General features: G+C 46.4%; 1 protein-coding gene across 5 annotated transcripts in view; it reads right to left on the bottom strand.

The window, feature by feature from the left end:
- The window catches only part of PIDD1 (p53-induced death domain protein 1), a 38,269-nt gene extending 30,681 nt beyond the window's left edge, over positions 1 to 7,588 (bottom strand). For all 5 annotated transcript variants that reach the window (XR_007774376.1, XR_007774375.1, XM_050952827.1 and 2 more), the window contains exons 1-5: positions 7,495 to 7,588; positions 4,797 to 5,162; positions 2,347 to 2,760; positions 1,201 to 1,404; positions 6 to 60 (exon numbers count right to left, since the gene is read on the bottom strand). Coding sequence is in view for 3 of the 5 variants with exons in the window: in XM_050952827.1 (XP_050808784.1) it covers positions 6 to 60; positions 1,201 to 1,404; positions 2,347 to 2,760; positions 4,797 to 5,061 (938 nt within the window). In the remaining 2 variants the exon portion in view is untranslated. The remainder of the gene's footprint in view (positions 1 to 5; positions 61 to 1,200; positions 1,405 to 2,346; positions 2,761 to 4,796; positions 5,163 to 7,494) is intronic.
- Between the last annotated feature and the right edge of the window lie 11,624 nt (positions 7,589 to 19,212).

Genomic DNA, 19,212 nt, shown 5'->3' on the forward strand with positions numbered 1-19,212 from the left:
AATACCTGTCCTCACTGGGTACAAGGAACACTCTTCCTAGCTCTTCTGAGCTGGATTCATCTGCAGTGAATCAGAAGAAATGAAATGAACAGGGGTGGGTAGCATGCATATTGTCCATTGATTTGAGGGGTGCAGGTGATAAAGGAGTATTCCTCTTGCAACACTGTGCTCATCAGGGGCTGGATCCAAATTCCAGTGAAGTCAGTGCAACATTTTCCATACTCCCCCCAGGCTTTGGATTGGGTTCCAAAGGAGGATGGACAGAGGTCAGTGAACTTTTGATGCATCTCTTTTCCCGCACTTAGCAGCCGTTGGCCAGGCTGTACTGCCATCGCTGACTCTTCCCTACCCCTGCCTATTTACGATCTAAATAGCAGATGCTCTTGGGGATCTTTTTGCTTGCAGCTTGAGGACCTTCCCAAGAGGCTGACTTCCTTTTGCCCATTGACTTTCCCACAACCCCCACCTCTGCATCACCAGCAACACCTTTCCAATGATCAGGCTGAGCAAAAGCATCTCCAGAGATTTTTTTACACCTTAGAACTGACTAAAAAATTAGAATCCCTCCCACAGAACTAGTACAGCCTGTAATTGAAGACACAGGCAACCTAGTTTAGGAACTTCTGAATAGCCATCTTCTCCCTTATATACCCTCTAGTACAGGGTTCGACAACCTTTCAGAAGTGGTGTGCCATGCCTTCATTTATTCACTCTAATTTAAAAGGTTCTGCTTGCCAGTAATACATTTAAAAGGTTTTTAGAAGGTCTCTTTCTGTAAGTCTATAATATATAACTAAATTGTTATATGTAAAGTAAATAAGGTTTTTTAAGTGTTTAAAGAAGCTTCATTTAAAATTAAATTAAAATGCAGAGCCCCCCGGACCGGTGGCCAGGACCTGGGCAGCGTCAGTGCCACTGAAAAATAGCTTGCGTGCCGCCTTCAGCACACGTGCCATAGGCTGCCTATCCCTGCGCTAGTACAACGAAGCCCACATCTGACTTAGATTTTAAACTCTGAGCGAGGGGCTCACTCTTCTGTTTGTCTGTGCAGTGCAAAATAGACCTGCAATGATGCCATATCAATAATGATCCATTTTCTCCCCCTCATCTCCATCAATCACATTCACACACCAGCTTGTGACACTTGCTAGAGCCTAGGAGCAGCTGTCTGAGATGCAGTCAAGCCAGAGATGCAATTACCAGATTGCAGAGGGATCTCAGGTTCTCCTAGCGGATTGCCACGCAGGTGCACAAAGGGAGAGTGCTGGATCTCAGGAGGGATGGAGCGGAGCCTGTTGTTCTGCAAGTCAAGCCTGGACAAGTTGGGAAGGCTGGCAAGGGATGCGGGGACAGTCACCAGGAGATTGCTGTGAAGACGCAGCTGCTGCAGAGACTGCAAATTGGCTGCAAGTTAGAACAAGAAGAAAAATTGCTCCCCCCTTGGTAAATACATGAGTACTGATTCTAACAACCCCCAACAACATACACATCCATCCCCAATTCCCCTTAGCAAGCACCTAGAGCGTGACCCCAGCCTGCCTGCACCAGACCCCCAAAACACACACACAAAGCATGGATATATTTAAATCATGAGAGAGGAACAAAGCTCATGGGTTCAGAGAATTAGCAGGTTGGGAGAGCAGTAAGTTCTTTGGGACAGGGACTGTCCTTTTGTTCTGTTTATACAGAGTCTAGTTCAATGGGGTTCCGGTCCATGCATAGGCTTCTAGATGCTACAGCAATATAACAACCACAGCAGAAACCTGGGCACAGTAATACAAAAATCAAAGCTGTGGAAACAGGCCCATTCAGAATCTCAGAGTCCAGCACTGAACGGTTTTCTGGATTGGTCTGGACTCAACACAGATGTCATTTAAAACCAAACAACCCATCAATATAATTAGCCCTCAGTGTGTTGCCTCATATCAGCAACTGCAGAGAAGCTGGGATCCTCTCAGGAGCCAGTGCCCTAGCCTGCCAAAGGGCTGGATCCTCAGCTGATGTATGTCAGTTTGAAGGCAATGGCATTGTCCAATCCTGATTTATAACAACTCAGGATCTGGCCCAGAGTCTTCTGAATCTTCAAAGTGCTCGGTTTGCTCACTGACTAAATTGACAGGGCTCCATATAGACAATATCCTGCTCCTAGAAAGTTGTGTAAGAGATACCTCCTGATGCACAGCCCTGCTTGGGGGTGATGAAGTAAGGGGGTCAGTGACAGACACTGAATCCCATTTAAAGGTTAGGTGTTCATGTCTTCCTGTTCAAAGACTCCCTAAAACCCACCCATTCCATGTCAGGAGCAAGGGACATTCATTCTCTCTTTCTTCCAGGTGCAACTCTTACCAAGTGAGTCAGGGACACGCATCAATTGATTCCCTGAGAGATCCAGCTCCATGCAGTTATACAGACACCCGATCTCGTCGGGAAGTGATTGCAGGGCGTTTTCAGACAGGTCCAGTCTCTGCAGCACTGCCAGCTCCCCAATACTCCGTGGTAAATCCCGGAGCTGGTTTTTCATGGCAGAGAAGAAAGTCAGCTTACTGAGCTGGCCAAAGTCTTCGGGCAGCTCCACCAGGCTGTTGTGGCACACCAAGAGCACACGGAGGCTGGCAAGGTTAGTGACACAGCTGGGTAACCTGGAGAAACTATTAAAGCTGAGATCCAGATGAGTGAGACATAGGAGACTCCCAAAATCTTCTGGCAAGGTTGTCAGGGAACCCTGCTGACAAGCACCGAATTCATCCTGGGCATGCCCACCTGGGGGCATGGAAAAGCAGAGAGAAAGGATTCCATGTTACATGGGTTCTCCTAAACTAGCATCAGATAGGCATGTACAGCTCCCTCTGAAATCAACAGCATGGCAAACTGGAAGTTCAAACAATGTTTATCAGGGCTGCAGGGATTGGTGCATGGCCTAATGGCTAGTGCACTCAAGTGTGACTCAGGAGACCTGGGTTCTATTCCCAGCACTGTCACTGGGTGAATCACCTATATGACTTCACCTCTCTGCATCTCAGTTTCTCCATCTGTAAAATGGGCTGTATCAATTGTGGAGAGGGGGAGTTCTGTGGAGCAGGATATCTGCACTGTACATATGAGGGGTCTGTTTTATCAGTCATTCTTTTTCCAGTCCAATCTGACCCCTGGATGTTGAACACCTAAAATGCTGGTATTTTAACAGCCAAGGAGAGGAGAGATTTATCTGGTACACAGTGGGAGAAGAGAGAACTAGGAGTTATAGGATGCACTTAAGAAAGAGGCAATTTTAGCTGAAGATGAGAAAATTTCCCTAAGAAGGAGGCATATTTGGCTGTCGCACAGTTTCCCCAAGGGAAAGGATAGAAGCTTCACTGCTTGGGACATTCAAAACTAGCCTGAACAGCAGCACATTAGTGATAACCCATACTGGCAGGGCAGAGGACTACATGGTCTAATAGCTTTCCCTACCTCTAACTTCAACAGGTCTAGGTTTGATGGGAGGTATGCTCAGGTATTTAAGGGCAAGTTTGGCTCCAAATAACAAATCCAGCACATTCAAAAGGATTTCTGACTTGCTTGAGACTACCAGGGCAAGTGACCCATGGGTGGGGGGGGAGGGAGAGAAAGGAGTGGCAGCCATATGATTTAAATTCACACTTCCATAAACATACCAATTTCCTCCCTCTTACTCACCATCCTCCTGCAGTGCAATTTTAAATACTTACATTAGGGGATACCACAGGATTTTTTTGTTGTATAATCGTAGAAAGATTAATATTTGAGAAACCCTGGATTAGCAAATAGTACGGTTTAAATAAGGAATTCTTAGCGAACCAAGTTTTTCTACTTTTTTTTTCCAGATACTCAGTATCTGAGCACTTCACAGCATAAATCTATGGGAGGTAAGGAAGTATTAATATGCCCATTCTACAGATGGGAAAACAGAGACCCAGATCCACAAAGGTATTTAGACTTCTAACTTCTCTTGATTTCAAATACCTTTGTGGATCCGGGCCAGAGATACTTGCTTAAGGTCACATTCTGGTGGAGCAGGGGAAATTAACCTGAGAGTCAGGAGACCTAGTTCATGTCCTGACCACTGGACCATCCTTCCTCTCTGATATGCACATACAGTTCCCCCCAGAAGACTGGGTGGTTCAACATTTTTCCAAGATTGCTAAAGACACACCATTCATATTCACAGCCTCCTAGCATACAAAAACTGCGATGCCAAAGAAGCAAAACAATGGTCAACAGGTATTTATTGAATGTCATCATGCCATTGGCTACAAATCATAGGCAAATCCACTCCAATACTTTTTGTGCTCCTGATAAGTTAGTTTCTTTGCTGTTCCTTCTCAAACCATGTTCCCGGCTTGTGCTGCAGGGCACAGGACGAGGGTCTGTTCAGAAAGCTACAGCAGAACAAAATGCACTGAAAGGAATCATTACATCTCAAGGGGGGGTGGGGAAGGAGGAATAATCACCAACAATTATTTCAGTCAGACTCTCCACAACTAAAGATCCAACCCAGTCTCCATTCAAGTGACATTTAAACAAAAGGCTGCACCTGTCAGACTGAATCAAGTGAGGAAAGTGGTCCCCAACAGCTGTGGAAACAAAGGATGGTAATAACAGCCCCTATGCTGGATCTTCCTGAATCTGCATGCTGCTCCCTGTAAGGCTAACAGACCCAAAGCCACTGCAAGGGGCTCTAGTGCACAATGGAAACCATAAAGCGCATCCATCCTGTAGGAGCAGAGAAAAAGAGCCAAGCCCGGATGAATGGGCAAGGATGCTTCTCTGTGTCTTACCTTTGAGCACCAGGGACTTCAGGCACTTCAGGACAGGAAGGCTGCCCAGCGTGGAGTCTATGAGGGCCTCATTGCAGTTCAGCCGCAGGAATTCCACCTTGGCCATCTCTTCCCTTCGTTTCTCAAACAGCTTGAGGAACTGGCGACAGCCATCGGAGTACACATCCAGGTTCAGCCTGTTGCCTGCAAGGCGGCAGCCCTCAAGTGCGGCAGTCACAAAACTGCCCTCCCCCACAGCCTCCCCAACCTCCGGCAGCTCTGCCATCTTCTGCTGTTAGTCCACTGGGGCTGGAGCATGTTTCGACTTGCCAGGCAGGCAGGCACTGGCAGCGCCACAAGGCAGCCGTGATGACGAGAAAAGAGGCTCTGAAAGGGGACAGAAGCACACAATGAAGCCCTACTGCCTCTGCAGAGCCCGGCTAGAAGAAGTTTGTAAACACAGCATCTTCCAACCGCAACAAGATGCATGGGGATTTACATACAGTACATCACTACGGATTTTATGGGCAGTTGGTATAGACTTAAAGGCAAGAAGGGACCATCGTGACTATCTAGTAAGTCTGACCTCCTGCACATTGCAGGCCACAGAACCTCACCCACACATTCCTAAAATAGACCCCTGAATTCTGGCAGAGTTCCTGAAGTCCTCAAATCATGGTTTAAAAGACTTCTAGTTACAGAGTATCCACCATTTACATAAACCAGCAAATGACTGTCCCCCATGCTACAGAGGAAGGTGAAACCCCAGCAGGATCTCTGCCAATCTGAACCAGGGGAAAATTCTTTCCTGACCCCAAATATGGTGATCAGTTAGACTCTGAGCATGTAGGCAAGACCCACCAGCCAGAAACCTGAGAATGAGTTACTACAGAGAATTCTGAGCCCTCTCCATCTAGTGTCTCATCACCAGCCAGTGGAAATATTAGCTGATCTGCCACTGCTAGCAGCAATGTGCTAGGTATAGCAATGAGGTGGAACAGCAACCTTGGTGCATCCCCTCCATCTGGCCAGAAAACAGAGTCATCTCCAGAAATGTAGAGGGTGTAATCAAAGGAGAAAGCTTGCTTAGGATAGTAATACCTAACTCTTCTATAGCACTTTTCATCAGTAGGTCTCAAAGTGCCTTACAAAGGAGATCAGTATTATTCTCATTTTATAGACAAGGAAACAAAGGCACAGAGGCAAAGCAACTTGCCCAAGGCCACCAGCAGGTCAAGGGCAAAACCAGGAGCCTGGGTTCTGTGCGTAAGTCCTGGGCCAGCACCTTATCCAATAAGCCATACTACTGTTGTGTAATTAGGAGCAATGAGATGAAATTGCAGAGAAGAGAAAGTGGAGGTGGATTGGCTCACATCAACACAAGGACTAGGGAACACAACTTGTGATGTAACTATGTAGTGATGCAATGAAAAAAACCCAACACATCACATTAACGCACTAGCTGGGACCAGGAGTGCCATGGGGGAAGCACACACAGCCTTACACGTTACGAGAGTGGGAGAAGAGAGAAGTATCAGAGGGGTAGCCGTATTAGTCTGGATCTGTAAAAGCAGCAAAGAATCCTGTGGCACCTTATAGACTAACAGACGTTTTGGAGCATCAGCTTTCGTGGGTAAATACCCACTTCATCGGATGCATGTGATGAAGTGCATGTCACATGCATCCGACGAAGTGGGTATTCACCCACGAATGCTCCAAAACGTCTGTTAGTCTATAAGGTGCCACAGGATTCTTTGCTGCTTTTGGAGAAGTGGGAAAGACCAATGGGGATAAATTCTCCATTGCCCCCTTCACCTTGTGTGGTCATCTATACCACTGGTTTTCAGCCTTTTTTTCCATTTGCAAACCCCTACAAGAGGGCATGCAGACTGTGTTTGAATCATTAGACATAGTTTGCAGGCCCCACCAGAGCTACATGGACCACAGGTTGAAACCCACTGATCTACCTGTGGAATTTGAATGCAAAATACAACTAGTCATTCCGCTTTGCTAGCAGTTACACAGGTGTTACCATTCAGCCCTACATTTCAAAGGAGTTCAGTTCTATTAGCCTCATTTTACAAAAGGGGAAAGTGAGGCACAGGGAGGGAAGCAACTTGCCCAAGATCATCCCCCAAGCCCATGGCAGAGCTAGGAATAGAACGTGGCTCTCCTGAGTCCCAGCCTAGTGCTCTACCCACTGTACTGTCTCCCCTAGAAAAGGCCCATAGCCACGAGGAGTTCAGTCCCATAGAGCTGTTTGGTAACACTCCGGCAAGCCCAGACGCTGCAGCGATGGGCTCTTGAGGGAGGCGCCAGCGCTGCTTCATACGGTTGGGGGGACGCAGGCTGCGGGGAGGGGCAAGTGACATTTCGGAGGGAGGGAACTAAACTAGCTCAGCCATGAGCCACAGCAGAGCGGAGCGGGGTGGGACACGGTCCCATCGGCTCCGCGGTCGCAGGAAACGCACAGCGGCCGAGAACAGAGCCCTTGCGCCCCCCGCCACCCGGCTGCGGGGATCGGGGGGCAAAGCCAGAGCCCGGGGGGGGGGTAACGCTGCCCCACTTCACCCCGCCTCCCGACGCTGCCTGGGGCAGGGGAGAGGGCTCCTGCGAGCCCCGCTTCCGCCGCCCAGCGCACTTGGTGGAAGTTGGGAGGCGGCGCGGAGCAGCGCCCCGCCACAGCCCCACGTGGCCGCGGGCCCCGCGCAGCTCTTACCCGGGCTACAGAAGACGGGGCCGGGACAGGGCTCGCCCCAGCCGGGGCCCCCCGCGCGGCCAGGAGCCTGGACTGCACCCGGCAGCGCCGCGAGCTGGAGCCCGCCTCGCTCTTAAAGGGACAGTTCCGGGAGGGAGGCGCGATCTGCAGCCAAGTGTGGCGCGTCCTAGGGCCCGGCTCCTCCCGGCTGGTCCAGGCACCTGTGCGCCAGGCGGCTGCTCGCGGCTTGAGGAAGCGGGAAACAGGCAGCTTTGCTCGGCCACATGTGCAGACACGCTGGTGCACGGACCTGTTGGATCACCCCCCCCCCCTCCTAAAGCAGCAGCGCACACACACCGGGGGGGGGGGTGGCATTTATATTTGTGGGAGGAGGGTACCACTGGAGTTACACTTCCAAACCAAAACGATTTAGCCAGCAATGAGTTTGCATCCTCCTCCTCCTCCTTTCTGCCAGTGAATATATTGAAGTGTAAAGTCCCAGAGCCTTTCCAGTCCCAGCGTGAACAGCCACACTGCAATTTACAGCCTGAGTCAGCTAACATAGACCAACAGGCATTTTATTATTGTCCAGGTAGACATATGTTTTTCCCTCTGAGATGGTAAGCAGTATAATTGCTCACAGCTAAATTACCACACAACTATTTCTAAGGAAGCACATTCTCAGTGTAAAAGCACTAGAGAGAAAATATATGAAAAACAATAAAAGAAGCTACCCACCTGCTATAAGCTTACTGGAGATCACCCCAGCTCCAGCAAGGGCTCTGGTAGGAGTCAATCCTTCAAACCGCACCAAAAGATTTTCCTGTGGTTACAAATTCACAGTGGCTTTGGCTCAGAACAAGCACCCCATGAATCTGTGAGTCACTCCTTTATCCAATTTGGGTCTTTGATATGCAGAGCCTGCCACAAGGACTCATTGTTTCACGCAGACAATGGAATTCTCCTCAATTATTTCCTAGGAAATGCATTTAGCTAAAAACATCCCCCTGAGCACAGCAAGTTTCAGCGCTGTAAAGTGCCAGTGTAGACAGCGCACCAGCGCTGGAAGCACAGCTACGCCCCTTTGACCACAAAAGCTGCATTAAAGTGCTGGTGCTTTAGCGTTGCCAATGTAGACTAGCCCTAAATCTTGTCTGGTCTGTTTTTTCAAGAGAGTCCTTTGAAGCTCATAACACTTCCCAAGCTTTGCATTAGTCCTATCTCCCCCTTAAAGACATTACACACAGTTCCACAGCAATATATAAACTTTTGCATTTTTAATACAATGAACTCCTAAGATATTTAAACTTCAATCAGTAAGGTTTAAATTCTAGGGTCATCTGGGGTTACCTGTAACAGACCAGTGCTTTGTCTGATTGTCTAGATCAGTAGTTCTCAAACTTTTGTACTGGTGACCCCTTTCACACAGCAAGCCTGAGTGTGACCCCCTGTCATAAACAGATGGTTAAGGGTTAATGTCTCTTTTACCTGTAAAGGGTTAACTAGCTCAGTAAACCTGGAACACCTGACCAGAGGACCAATCAGGAGACAAAATACTTTCAAATCTCGGTGGAGGGAAGCCTTTGTCTGTGCTTTTTGGGTTTTTTCTTTGTTCCCTCTGGGTTCTGAGAGGGACCAGACATGCATACACTCTCCAATTTTCTGAAACAGCCTCTCCTGTTCAATTTAGTAAGTATCAGTTAGAAAGATGGTTTAGTCTTTTGATTGTTTTCTTTATTTGCAAATGTGTATTTTTGCTGGAAGAATTGTATCTCTGTTTGCTGCAACGTGTAATTGTGCTGGGGGAATGATTCTCTCTAGTGTCTATAAGCTGAAAAACCCTGTAACATTTTCCATCTTGATTTTACAGAGACAATCTTTACTTTTTTCTTTCTTATTAAAAGCTTTTTCTTTTGAAGAACCTGATTGTTTTTTCATTCTTGTGTGAGATCCAAGGGGAGGGAGTCTGCACTCACCAGAGAATTGGTGGGAGAAAGGAGAGAAGGAGGGGGGGAGGAAAAGCCTGATTTCTCTGTGTTAGGATTACTGTCTCTCTCAGGGAGTCTGGGAGGGGGAGAGAAGGGAGGGAAGGTGAATTTCCTCTCTGTTTTAAGATTCAAGGAGTTGAATCACAGGGATCTCCAAGTGTTATCCAGGGAGGGGAGAATCTGGGAGGAAGAAAGGAGGGGTATGGTTTATTTCCCTTTGTTTTGAGATCCGAAGGCTTTGGGGGCCAGAAAGTGCCCCAAAACACTATATTTTTGGGTGGTGGCAGCTCTACCATTTCTAAGCTAGTAATTAAGCTTAGGGGGGTTCATGCAGGTACCCCATCTTTTGGACGCTAAGGTTCAGAGTGGGGGTTCATACCTTCCCATGGTGGTAGCCGTGGGATAAATAGAATCCAAAAGCCAGTAGGATTATTTTTTTCTCTTTTCTCTCTGCTAGCTGTTTGTAAGCAGAGAAGAGGGGGATTTTTAAAACTACAGCCAGGGAAATTTTGTTTTTCCTCTCTTCTTTCTGGCTGCTAAGGTAGACAGACTGAAAGCAGAAGGTGTTAAGTTCTTAACGAGGGTCTTTTATTAGACAAAGCAGGCTTAAGCTGTCAGCAGCAGACAACCAGCAAAAGACATTTGCAAATCAATTGTTTTTTTCTTTCTAACTCTAGGGGTGTAGTAATAGTTAGAAGTCTCTGTTGCTAAGCAACCCTGAGCTGCAGCATTCCAGACACTCAACAGCAGAGGGAGCAACCAGCACAAAAAAGCAGGAGCCATGCATTCCAAAAAAGCCATTAGATAGGAACAAGCAAAGCTAGAAGCCATAGAAAGAGACAACGAACATAAATGAAAGGTGGAACTAATAAATGCAGAAATAGCCAGGGAAGAGGCAGCCCACAAAAGAGAGCAAGAAGCCAAAGAGGCGGACCGCAAAAGAAAAATACAGCTCCAAAGGGAGGCACACCAGCAGGCCCTGGAATTAGAACAGGCTAAGCAGAAGAACACAGACAATCCTAACAACCCTTCAGCAGTTATTGTTCCCCATCCCAAGAAATTCCCCACCTACAAGGCAGGTGATGACACTGAGGCCTTCTTAGAAAATTTTGAAAGGGCCTGCCTTGGGTACAGCATCTCTACCAGTACATGGTAGAACTGAGGCCACAGCCCAGTGGACCCTTAGCAGAGGTGGCAGCTGAAATGCCTAAGGAACACATGAACGACTAAAAACTTTTTCAAACCAAGGCCAGGGTCCGAATGGGACTAACACCTGAGCATGCCCGTCAGAGGTTCAGAGCCCTAAGGTGGAAACAAGATGTGTCATTTCCCCAACATTCCCACCACACTGGAAAGAATTGGGATGCCTGGATATCAGGAACAAAGGTTAAAACTCTAGAAGAGCTATCCCTCCTGATGCAAATGGAATAGTTCTTAGAGGGTGTTCCTGAGGAAATAGAAAGGTACATCCTAGATGGAAAGCCCAAAACTGTAACCGAGGCGGGGGAGATTGGAGCCAGATGGGTGGAAGTGGCTGAAAAGAAAAAAGCTACTGTCAAGGGGAGTGAATATCACAGGGGGCAAACAGACACTAAACCCTATCAACGAGGGCAACCCAAGACCCCACCTACAACCTAAGGAAAGCCCCAGGCTCCCTATTCTCCCACCTCACCAGCCTCCAGTAACCCACCTCGGCCCAGTGACCAGTCAGTTGGACAATGCTTTAAATGTAATGAACTGGGACATATAATGGCCAGCTGCCCCAAGAACCCCAACTGAGTGCAGTTAATTACACCACCATCACACCAAGGATCCCCAGGCCCAGATGCCTCTCAAATACCCTCGGAGCAAAGGGAAATTTTGAGAGTGGACAGAAAGAAGGTTATCGCGTGGAGAGACACGGGGGCACAAGTGTCAGCTATCCACCAATCCTTAGTGGACCCCAAATTCATCAACCCAAAGGCCCAAGTGACAATTTACCCATTCATTTCAAAAGCTGTAGACTTTCCTACAGCTGAACTGCCTGTCCAGTACAAAGGCTGGTCAGGAATGTGGACTTTTGCAGTCTATGACAATTATTCCATCCCCATGCTACTGGGGGAAGACTTGGCCAACCAGGTAAAGCGAGCCAAGAGGGTGGGAATGGTTACACGCAGACAAGCCAGGCAAGCTTCCAGACCCATTCCTGTTCCTGAACCGTCCACAAGGGCCCTGTCTGTGTTACCAGAGACCCAGACAGATGTGGTGGACCCGGATCCCCTGCAAATGATGGCAACAGCCACAGTGCCTCCAGTCCCAGACCTGGAACTGGAAAAGCAACCAGCACCAGAACCGTTGCCAGCACTGACGCCAGTGCTTGCAAATCCATCTTTGACCCCAATACCAGAGGGCGCCAGCGAGCCTGAACTGGCAGAAGCAGCAGACAACCATACCCAAGAGGCTCAGCCAGAGCCTGAAATACCACCTGGTTCACCAGCAACGAAAATAACCCCATCACCTTCATCGCGTCCAGAGGGACCAAGCCCAAGTCCACAGTCTAAGGAGGAACTGGTGTCTCCAGCCTCAAGGGAACAGTTCCAGACTGAGCAGGAAGCAGATGACAGCCTTCAGAAAGCTTGGGTGGTGGCACGGACCACCTCACCACCTCTCAGCTCTTTTAACCGATCCCGGTTTGTTGTAGAACAAGGACTTTTATACAAGGAGACTCTTTCTGGTGGACACCAGGAAGACTGGGATCCGCAGAAACAGTTGGTGGTTCCAACTAAGTACCAGGAGAAGCTCTTAAGCTTAGCCCATGATCATCCCAGTGGCCATGCTGGGGTGAACAGAACCAAAGACAGGTTGGGGAAGTCCTTCCACTGGGAGGGGATGGGCAAGGATGTCCAGTCTTGTGAGGTGTGCCAAAGAGTGGGAACGCCCCAAGACCAGGTCAAGGCCCCTCTCCAGCCACTCCCCATAATTGAGGTCCCATTTCAGCGAGTAGCTGTGGATATTCTGGGTCCTTTCCCAAAAAAGACCCCCAGAGGAAAGCAGTACATACTGACTTTCGTGGACTTTGCTACCCGATGGCCGGAAGCAGTAGCTCTAAGCAACACCAGACTAACACTGTGTGCTGGGCCCTAACACACATTTTTGCCAGGGTAGGTTGGTCCTCCGACATCCTTACAGATTCAGGATCTAATTTCCTGGCAGGAACCATGAAAGATCTGTGGGGAACTCATGGGGTGAATCACTTGGTTGCCACCCCTTACCACCATCAAACCAATGGCCTGGTGGAGAGGTTTAATGGAACTTTGGGGGCCATGATACATAAATTCGTGAATGAACACTCCAGTGACTGGGACCTAGTGTTGCAGCAGTTGCTCTTTGCCTACAGGGCTGTACCACATCCCAGTTTAGGGTTTTCACTGTTTGAACTTGTGTATGGCCATGAGGTTAAGGGGCCATTACAGTTGGTGAAGCAGCAATGGGATGGGTTTACGCCTTCTCCAGGAACTAACATTCTGGACTTTGTAAGCAACCTACAAAGCACCCTCCGACACTCTTTAGCCCTTGCTAAAGAAAACCTAAAGGATGCCCAAAAAAAGCAAAAGGCCTGGTATGACAAACATACCAGAGAACGTTCCTTCAAGGTAGGAGACCAGGTTATGGTCTTGAAGGCACAACAGGCCCATAAGATGGAAGCATCATGGGAAGGACCATTCACGGTCCAAGAGCGCCTGGGAGCTGTTAACTACCTCATAGCATTTCCCAATTCCTCCCTAAAGCCCAAAGTGTACCATGTAAATTCTCTCAAGCCCTTTTATTCCAGAGGCTTACAGGTTTGTCAGTTTACAGCCCAGGGAGGAGATGACGCTGAGTGGCCTGAAGGTGTCTACTACGAAGGAAAGAGTGACGGTGGTGTGCAAGAGGTGAACCTCTCCACAACCTTGGAACATCTGCAGCGGCAACAAATCAAGGAGCTGTGCACTGGCTTCGCCCCATTGTTCTCAGCCATCCCAGGACGGACTGAACGGGCATACCACTCCATTGACACAGGTAATGCTCACCCAATTAGAACCCCACCCTACCGGGTGTCTCCTCATGCCCAAGCTGCTATAGAACGGGAGATCCAAAACATGCTACAGATGGGTATAATCCGCTCATCTACCAGTGCATGGGCATCTCCAGTGGTTCTGGTACCCAAACTAGATGGGGAAATACGCTTGTGCGTGGACTACCGTAAGCTAAATGCGGTAACTCGTCTGGACAACTATCCAATGCCACGCACCGATGAGCTATTGGAGAAGTTGGGACGTGCATAGTTCATATCTACAATAGACTTAACCAAGGGGTACTAGCAAGTACCGCTAGATGAACCTGCCAAGGAAAGGTCAGCATTCATCACCCATGCAGGGGTGTATGAATTTAATGTGCTTCCTTTCGGGCTGCGAAATGCACCCGCCACCTTCCAAAGGCTGGTAGCAGGATTGGGAGAATATGCAGTTGCCCACCTCGATGATGTGGCCATTTTTTCTGATTCATGGCCCGAACACCTAGAACACCTGGAAAAAGTCTTTGAACGCATCAGGCAGGCCGGACTAACTGTTAAGGCCAAAAAGTGTCAAATAGGCCAAAACAGACTGACTTACCTGGGACACCAGGTGGATCGAGGAACCATAAACCTCCTACAGGCCAAGGTGGATGCTATCCAAAAGTGGCCTGTCCCAAAGTCAAAGAAGCAGGTCCAATCCTTCTTAGGCTTGGCCGGGTATTACAGGCGATTTGTACCACACTACAGCCAAATCGCTGCCCCACTGACCGACCTGATCAAAAAGACCCAGCCGAATGCAGTTAAGTGGACTGATGAGTGTCAGAAGGCCTTTACCCAGCTTAAGGCGATGCTCAATGTCTGACCCTGTGCTAAGGGTCCCGGATTTAACAAACCATTCCTAGTAACCACAGATGCATCTGAGTGTGGTGTAGGAGCAGTTCTAATGCAGGAAGGACCGGATCACAACTTCCATCCTGTCATGTTTCTCAGCAAGAAACTGTCTGAGAGGGAAAGCCACTGGTCCATCAGTGAAAAGGAATGCTACGCCATTGTGTACGCCCTGGAAAAGCTACGCCCACAGGTTTGGGGATGGCGGTTCCAGCTACAAACCGACCATGTTGCGCTAAAATGGCTTCATACTGCCAAGGGAAACAAGAAAAAACTGTTTCGATGGAGTTTAGCTCTCCAACATTTTGATTTTGAAATTCAACACATTTCAGGAGCTTCTAACAAAGTAGCTGATGCTCTCTCCCGTGAAAGTTTCCCAGAATCAACTGGTTAAGAATTGTCCTTCAAATGTAGAAAGTCTTGTAGTTTACATACTTAGTAGTATATGTAAAGGTACCTGTGTTGTATTAATCTGTTTGTTCTAAAGTTCTAGGAAGAAATCACCGCCAGTGAGGTTCCCCACTGTCTGTGATTTGGGGGGAGTGTCATAAACAGATGGTTAAGGGTTAATGTCTCTTTTACCTGTAAAGGGTTAACTAGCTCAGTAAACCTGGAACACCTGACCAGAGGACCAATCAGGAGACAAGATACTTTCAAATCTCGGTGGAGGGAAGCCTTTGTCTGTGCTTTTTGGTTTTTTTCTTTGTTCTCTCTGGGTTCTGAGAGGGACCAGACATGTATACAGACTCTCCAATTTTCTGAAACAGCCTCTCCTGTTCAATTTAGTAAGTACCAGTTAGAAAGGCGGTTTAGTCTTTTGATTGTTTTCTTTATTTGCAAATGTGTATTTTTGCTGGAAGAATTGTATCTCTGTTTGCTGCAACGTGTAATTGTGCTGGGGGAAGGATTCTCTCTAGTGTCTATTAGCTGAAAGACCCTGTAACATTTTCCATCTTGATTTTACAGAGACAATCTTTACTTTTTTCTTTCTTATTAAAAGTTTTTTTCTTTTGAAGAACCTGATTGTTTTTTTTATTCTTGTGTGAGACCCAAGGGGAAGGAGTTTGCACTCACCAGGGAATTGGTGGGAGAAAGGAGAGAAGGGGGGGGAGGAAAAGTCTGATTTCTCTCTGTGTTAGGATTACTGTCTCTCTCAGGGAGAGTCTGGGAGGGGAAGAGAAGCGGGGGGGAAGGTGAATTTCCTCTCTGTTTTAAGATTCAAGGAGTTGAATCACAGGGATCTCCCAGTGTTATCCATGGAGGAGAGAATCTGGGAGGAAGAAAGGAGGGGAATGGCTTATTTCCCTTTGTTTTGAGATCCAAGGGGTTTGGGTCTTGGGGTCCCCAGGGAAGGGTTTGGGGGCCATAAAGTGCCCCAAAACACTATATTTTTGGGTGGTGGCAGCTCTACCATTTCTAAGCTAGTAATTAAGCTTGGGGGGTTCATGTAGGTTCCCTATGTTTTGGACACTAAGGTTCAGGGGGGGGTTCATACCTTGACACCCCCCCCATACATTAAGAACATTTTAATATATTAACACCATTATAAATGCTGGAGGAAAAGTGGGGTTTGGGGTGGAGGCTGACAGCTTGGGACCCCCCCCCATGTAATAACCTAGTGACCCCCTGAGGGGTCTTGACCCCCAGTCTGAGAACCCCTGGTCTAGATGCACTGTTAATACACATAAGCTGTATGGGTTTGTGCTTTAAACTCTTTCCAAGCCCCCTTTCAATCTATTTGATATAGGAAGTCCAACCCCTTGTACCTATTCTTCAGATGCAAGTGGTTTATTTACAGGTATTTATCCACTATTCAGGGGTCAAAATGCTTCTTCTCTGCATCTCATTTATGCAGTCACTTTATTTTACACTCCCTATGGTGTCAGTAGGTGCCCTGATGCTAAAGCTGTAGCAAATGACCATGGTGAAATACCAGTAGAACTGGATTTCTGTCTCTTCAATTTTCCCACAAAACTCTGCTCCTCATGTACCCCTGCACAAAGAAACATGCTCATGCTGCCATCAGACCACTGTGTAAGGTCCTTATGCTCCCCTTTCTGTTTTCTTTTTTGTTGTTGTACTCTGAAACAGACCTATGTAAAATGGTTACTTTCTTATTCAACAGATCGTTGTTTAGTTTACTTCAGGGGTCAAAATTAATGTTAACTCTTCAGAGCCTACCTAGCTGAGAGCAGGAGCTGAATTCTATCCTGGCTCATGCATCATCTACAGACTATTAATTAAATTCCAATTATCATGTCAGGTCTCCTGCTCCAAGTTTATCTGTATAACCCAATTGAATTTAGTGGAGCTGCACAGATGTAGTAATGTCTGACAATGGGGCTTTATTCAAGATGTATGATCCAGGAAGAACCTGCTGATTGCACTTTCATTTTGTAGGGCTATCAGTTAGAAAAAGTAGTTTTTACTTGTAAAGTGAGCAGACTTTCTCTGGAAATCATTGTGAATAGAGCTGGCTGAAAATGTAGTAATGACAGGTTTTTTTTTCTTTCATTTCAAGCTTTTCACAAAATTTCTTTTTTCATGACAAACCTTAAAATGGGAATTTGTCTAAAAGTCTTTAACTTTAGTAGGTTAAAAAATACTCCACCATAATGAAAATATTTTCCATCACAAAATGTTACATATCAAATCGGTCACGAACCAGTCTGATCAGTTTTTAGTGCAGGAATAACGCCCCCAGTGCAGTTTTTACAGCTTCAGAGCAGAACTGCACTTGGTTTATTTGCAGGCTAGTCAAAGAACAGATGTACTAATCAACATTGCTTTTTTTTCCTATTTCACTTCCTAAATTTAAGGTGCAGTTTTGCCCTCACAAATGAATGTTTGCTCACTTCTTTTTTTATAAACATTGTAAGGTTGCAAGTTTATTCTTGCAATTAGAACTGAGCAAAGCAACACTTTTTGTCAACTTGGTTTTGACATTATTTGAAGAAATCAGATTGATTGTTTTGTGAAGTTTGAACTTTTTTGATTAAATTATTTTCACTTTGAACTTTTCAATCTAAAATAAAATGTTTGTTTTTTATTTTTGAGGTAGATTTCCATTTTAAACTGTCATGAGGGAAAAAAGAAAAACTTTGCAAACCCAAGTTGCTACTGGAGGGTTTTTCCTGGATCAGACCGCTGATAACTCTGCATAATGCCATGTTCTGACTCAGTCTAACCATGGCACATATGTTGTTATCAACTTGTAAGTAGCAAGTAATGGAGGATTTCCTATAATTGCAGGTTTCTGAGCAGCACATCTATACCCTGGGCCACCATTGTACTGCTGTGCAATGGGAAATGTTTGTCCACCTGGGATATGCAAGTGACATATGGTTCCCAGTTCCCACCCTCCTTCTGTTCAAAGGTAAACATGGGTTCAGCGGCGCCTGCAGGAAGGTTTGTGATCTTGGAGGTAGCAACAGGATAGCGGTCTTCAAATACGTGCGAAGCTGCCATAAAAAAAAGGAGAAAAATTGTTCTTTTGCCACAGAGGGCAGGACAAGAGGTAATGGGTTCAACCTACAGCATAGCAGATTTGGATTAAATCTCAGGAAAAACTTCCTAACTGTAAGACCAGTAGGACAATGGAACAAACTCCCTAGGGAAGTTGTGGAATCGCCTTCACTGGAGGTTTTCAAAAGGAAGCTGGATAGCAATTTGTCTTGGATGGTTTAAACACAACATATCCTGCATCTTGGCAGGAGATTAGACTAGATGACCCTTGCAGCCCCTTCTAACTCTATTATTTTAATGAAGTTATACACAAGGCAATTGTTTATTTTAATTTACCATGTTGCTTTTCTGAAGCTTTACTTCAGTCAGATAGTCCAGTGTCTGTGCTGCTGATAGAAGGCACCTAGTTCCAGTAGCATGTAACTTGGAAGTGCTTATAACTGTGTATCAGTTGTATTTCCCGTATCCAGGATAGGTACGGCATGAGCAGTGGCAGTAAGTTTCCCTGAAATACTTCCAACATTGTGTTTCAACCTTAACTGGGGCTTCTGCGTGTTATAGCAATATTAATAAGTGAGTCTCCATGCCTATTTTAGTCCTTAGCTTCTTTGCCAAGATTGCGAACCATGATGATGAGCCACAGTTCTTGCTATGTGGATTCTTGTCTGCCAGAAAATTGGCCAGAAACAGTCAACTTTTTTTGCACACATCCATCAGGAGGTGAAAATTTTCAGTTACTGCTAATTCAAGATGGATTTGAAGCAGAAAATTAAACTTCCTTATCCTGTCAACAATTCCTTCAGCCATCCAGTCTCCAGAAAATAAGTATGCAATGGGTGTGATTCTTCTCTCACTTGCCAGGACTTTATGATGACTGGAGGTGCTCTGGATTTGATAATGTGATAATGAATTAATTACTTGGGTAATGGGGTGGAGAGTATGCTCATAAAATCTGCAGATGACACCAAGCTGGGAGGGGTTGCCATCACTTGGAGAGTAGCCTTAAAATTGACAATAACCTTGACAATTTGGAGAATTAGTCTAAAATAGTAAAATGAAATTCAATAAAAACAAGGGCAAAATACTGCTCTTAAGAAGGAGAACTCGAATGCACAAATACAAATGGGGAATAGCTGGGCTATGCAGCAGTACTGCTTAAAAGGATCTGGGTGTTATAGTGCAGTGGATCTCAACCTTTCCAGATTACTGTACCTCTTTCAGGAGTCTGATTTGTTTCCCCAAGACTTACCTTACTTAAACTATTTGCTTACAAAATTAAAAAGTGTCACTGCACACTTACTGAATTGCCTACTTTCTCATTTGTACTGTATAATTAAATCAATTGGAATAAAAATACTGTACTTA

This window comes from Gopherus flavomarginatus, chromosome 5 (assembly GCF_025201925.1).
Source record: "Gopherus flavomarginatus isolate rGopFla2 chromosome 5, rGopFla2.mat.asm, whole genome shotgun sequence".
NCBI classification, from domain to species: Eukaryota; Metazoa; Chordata; order Testudines; family Testudinidae; genus Gopherus; species Gopherus flavomarginatus.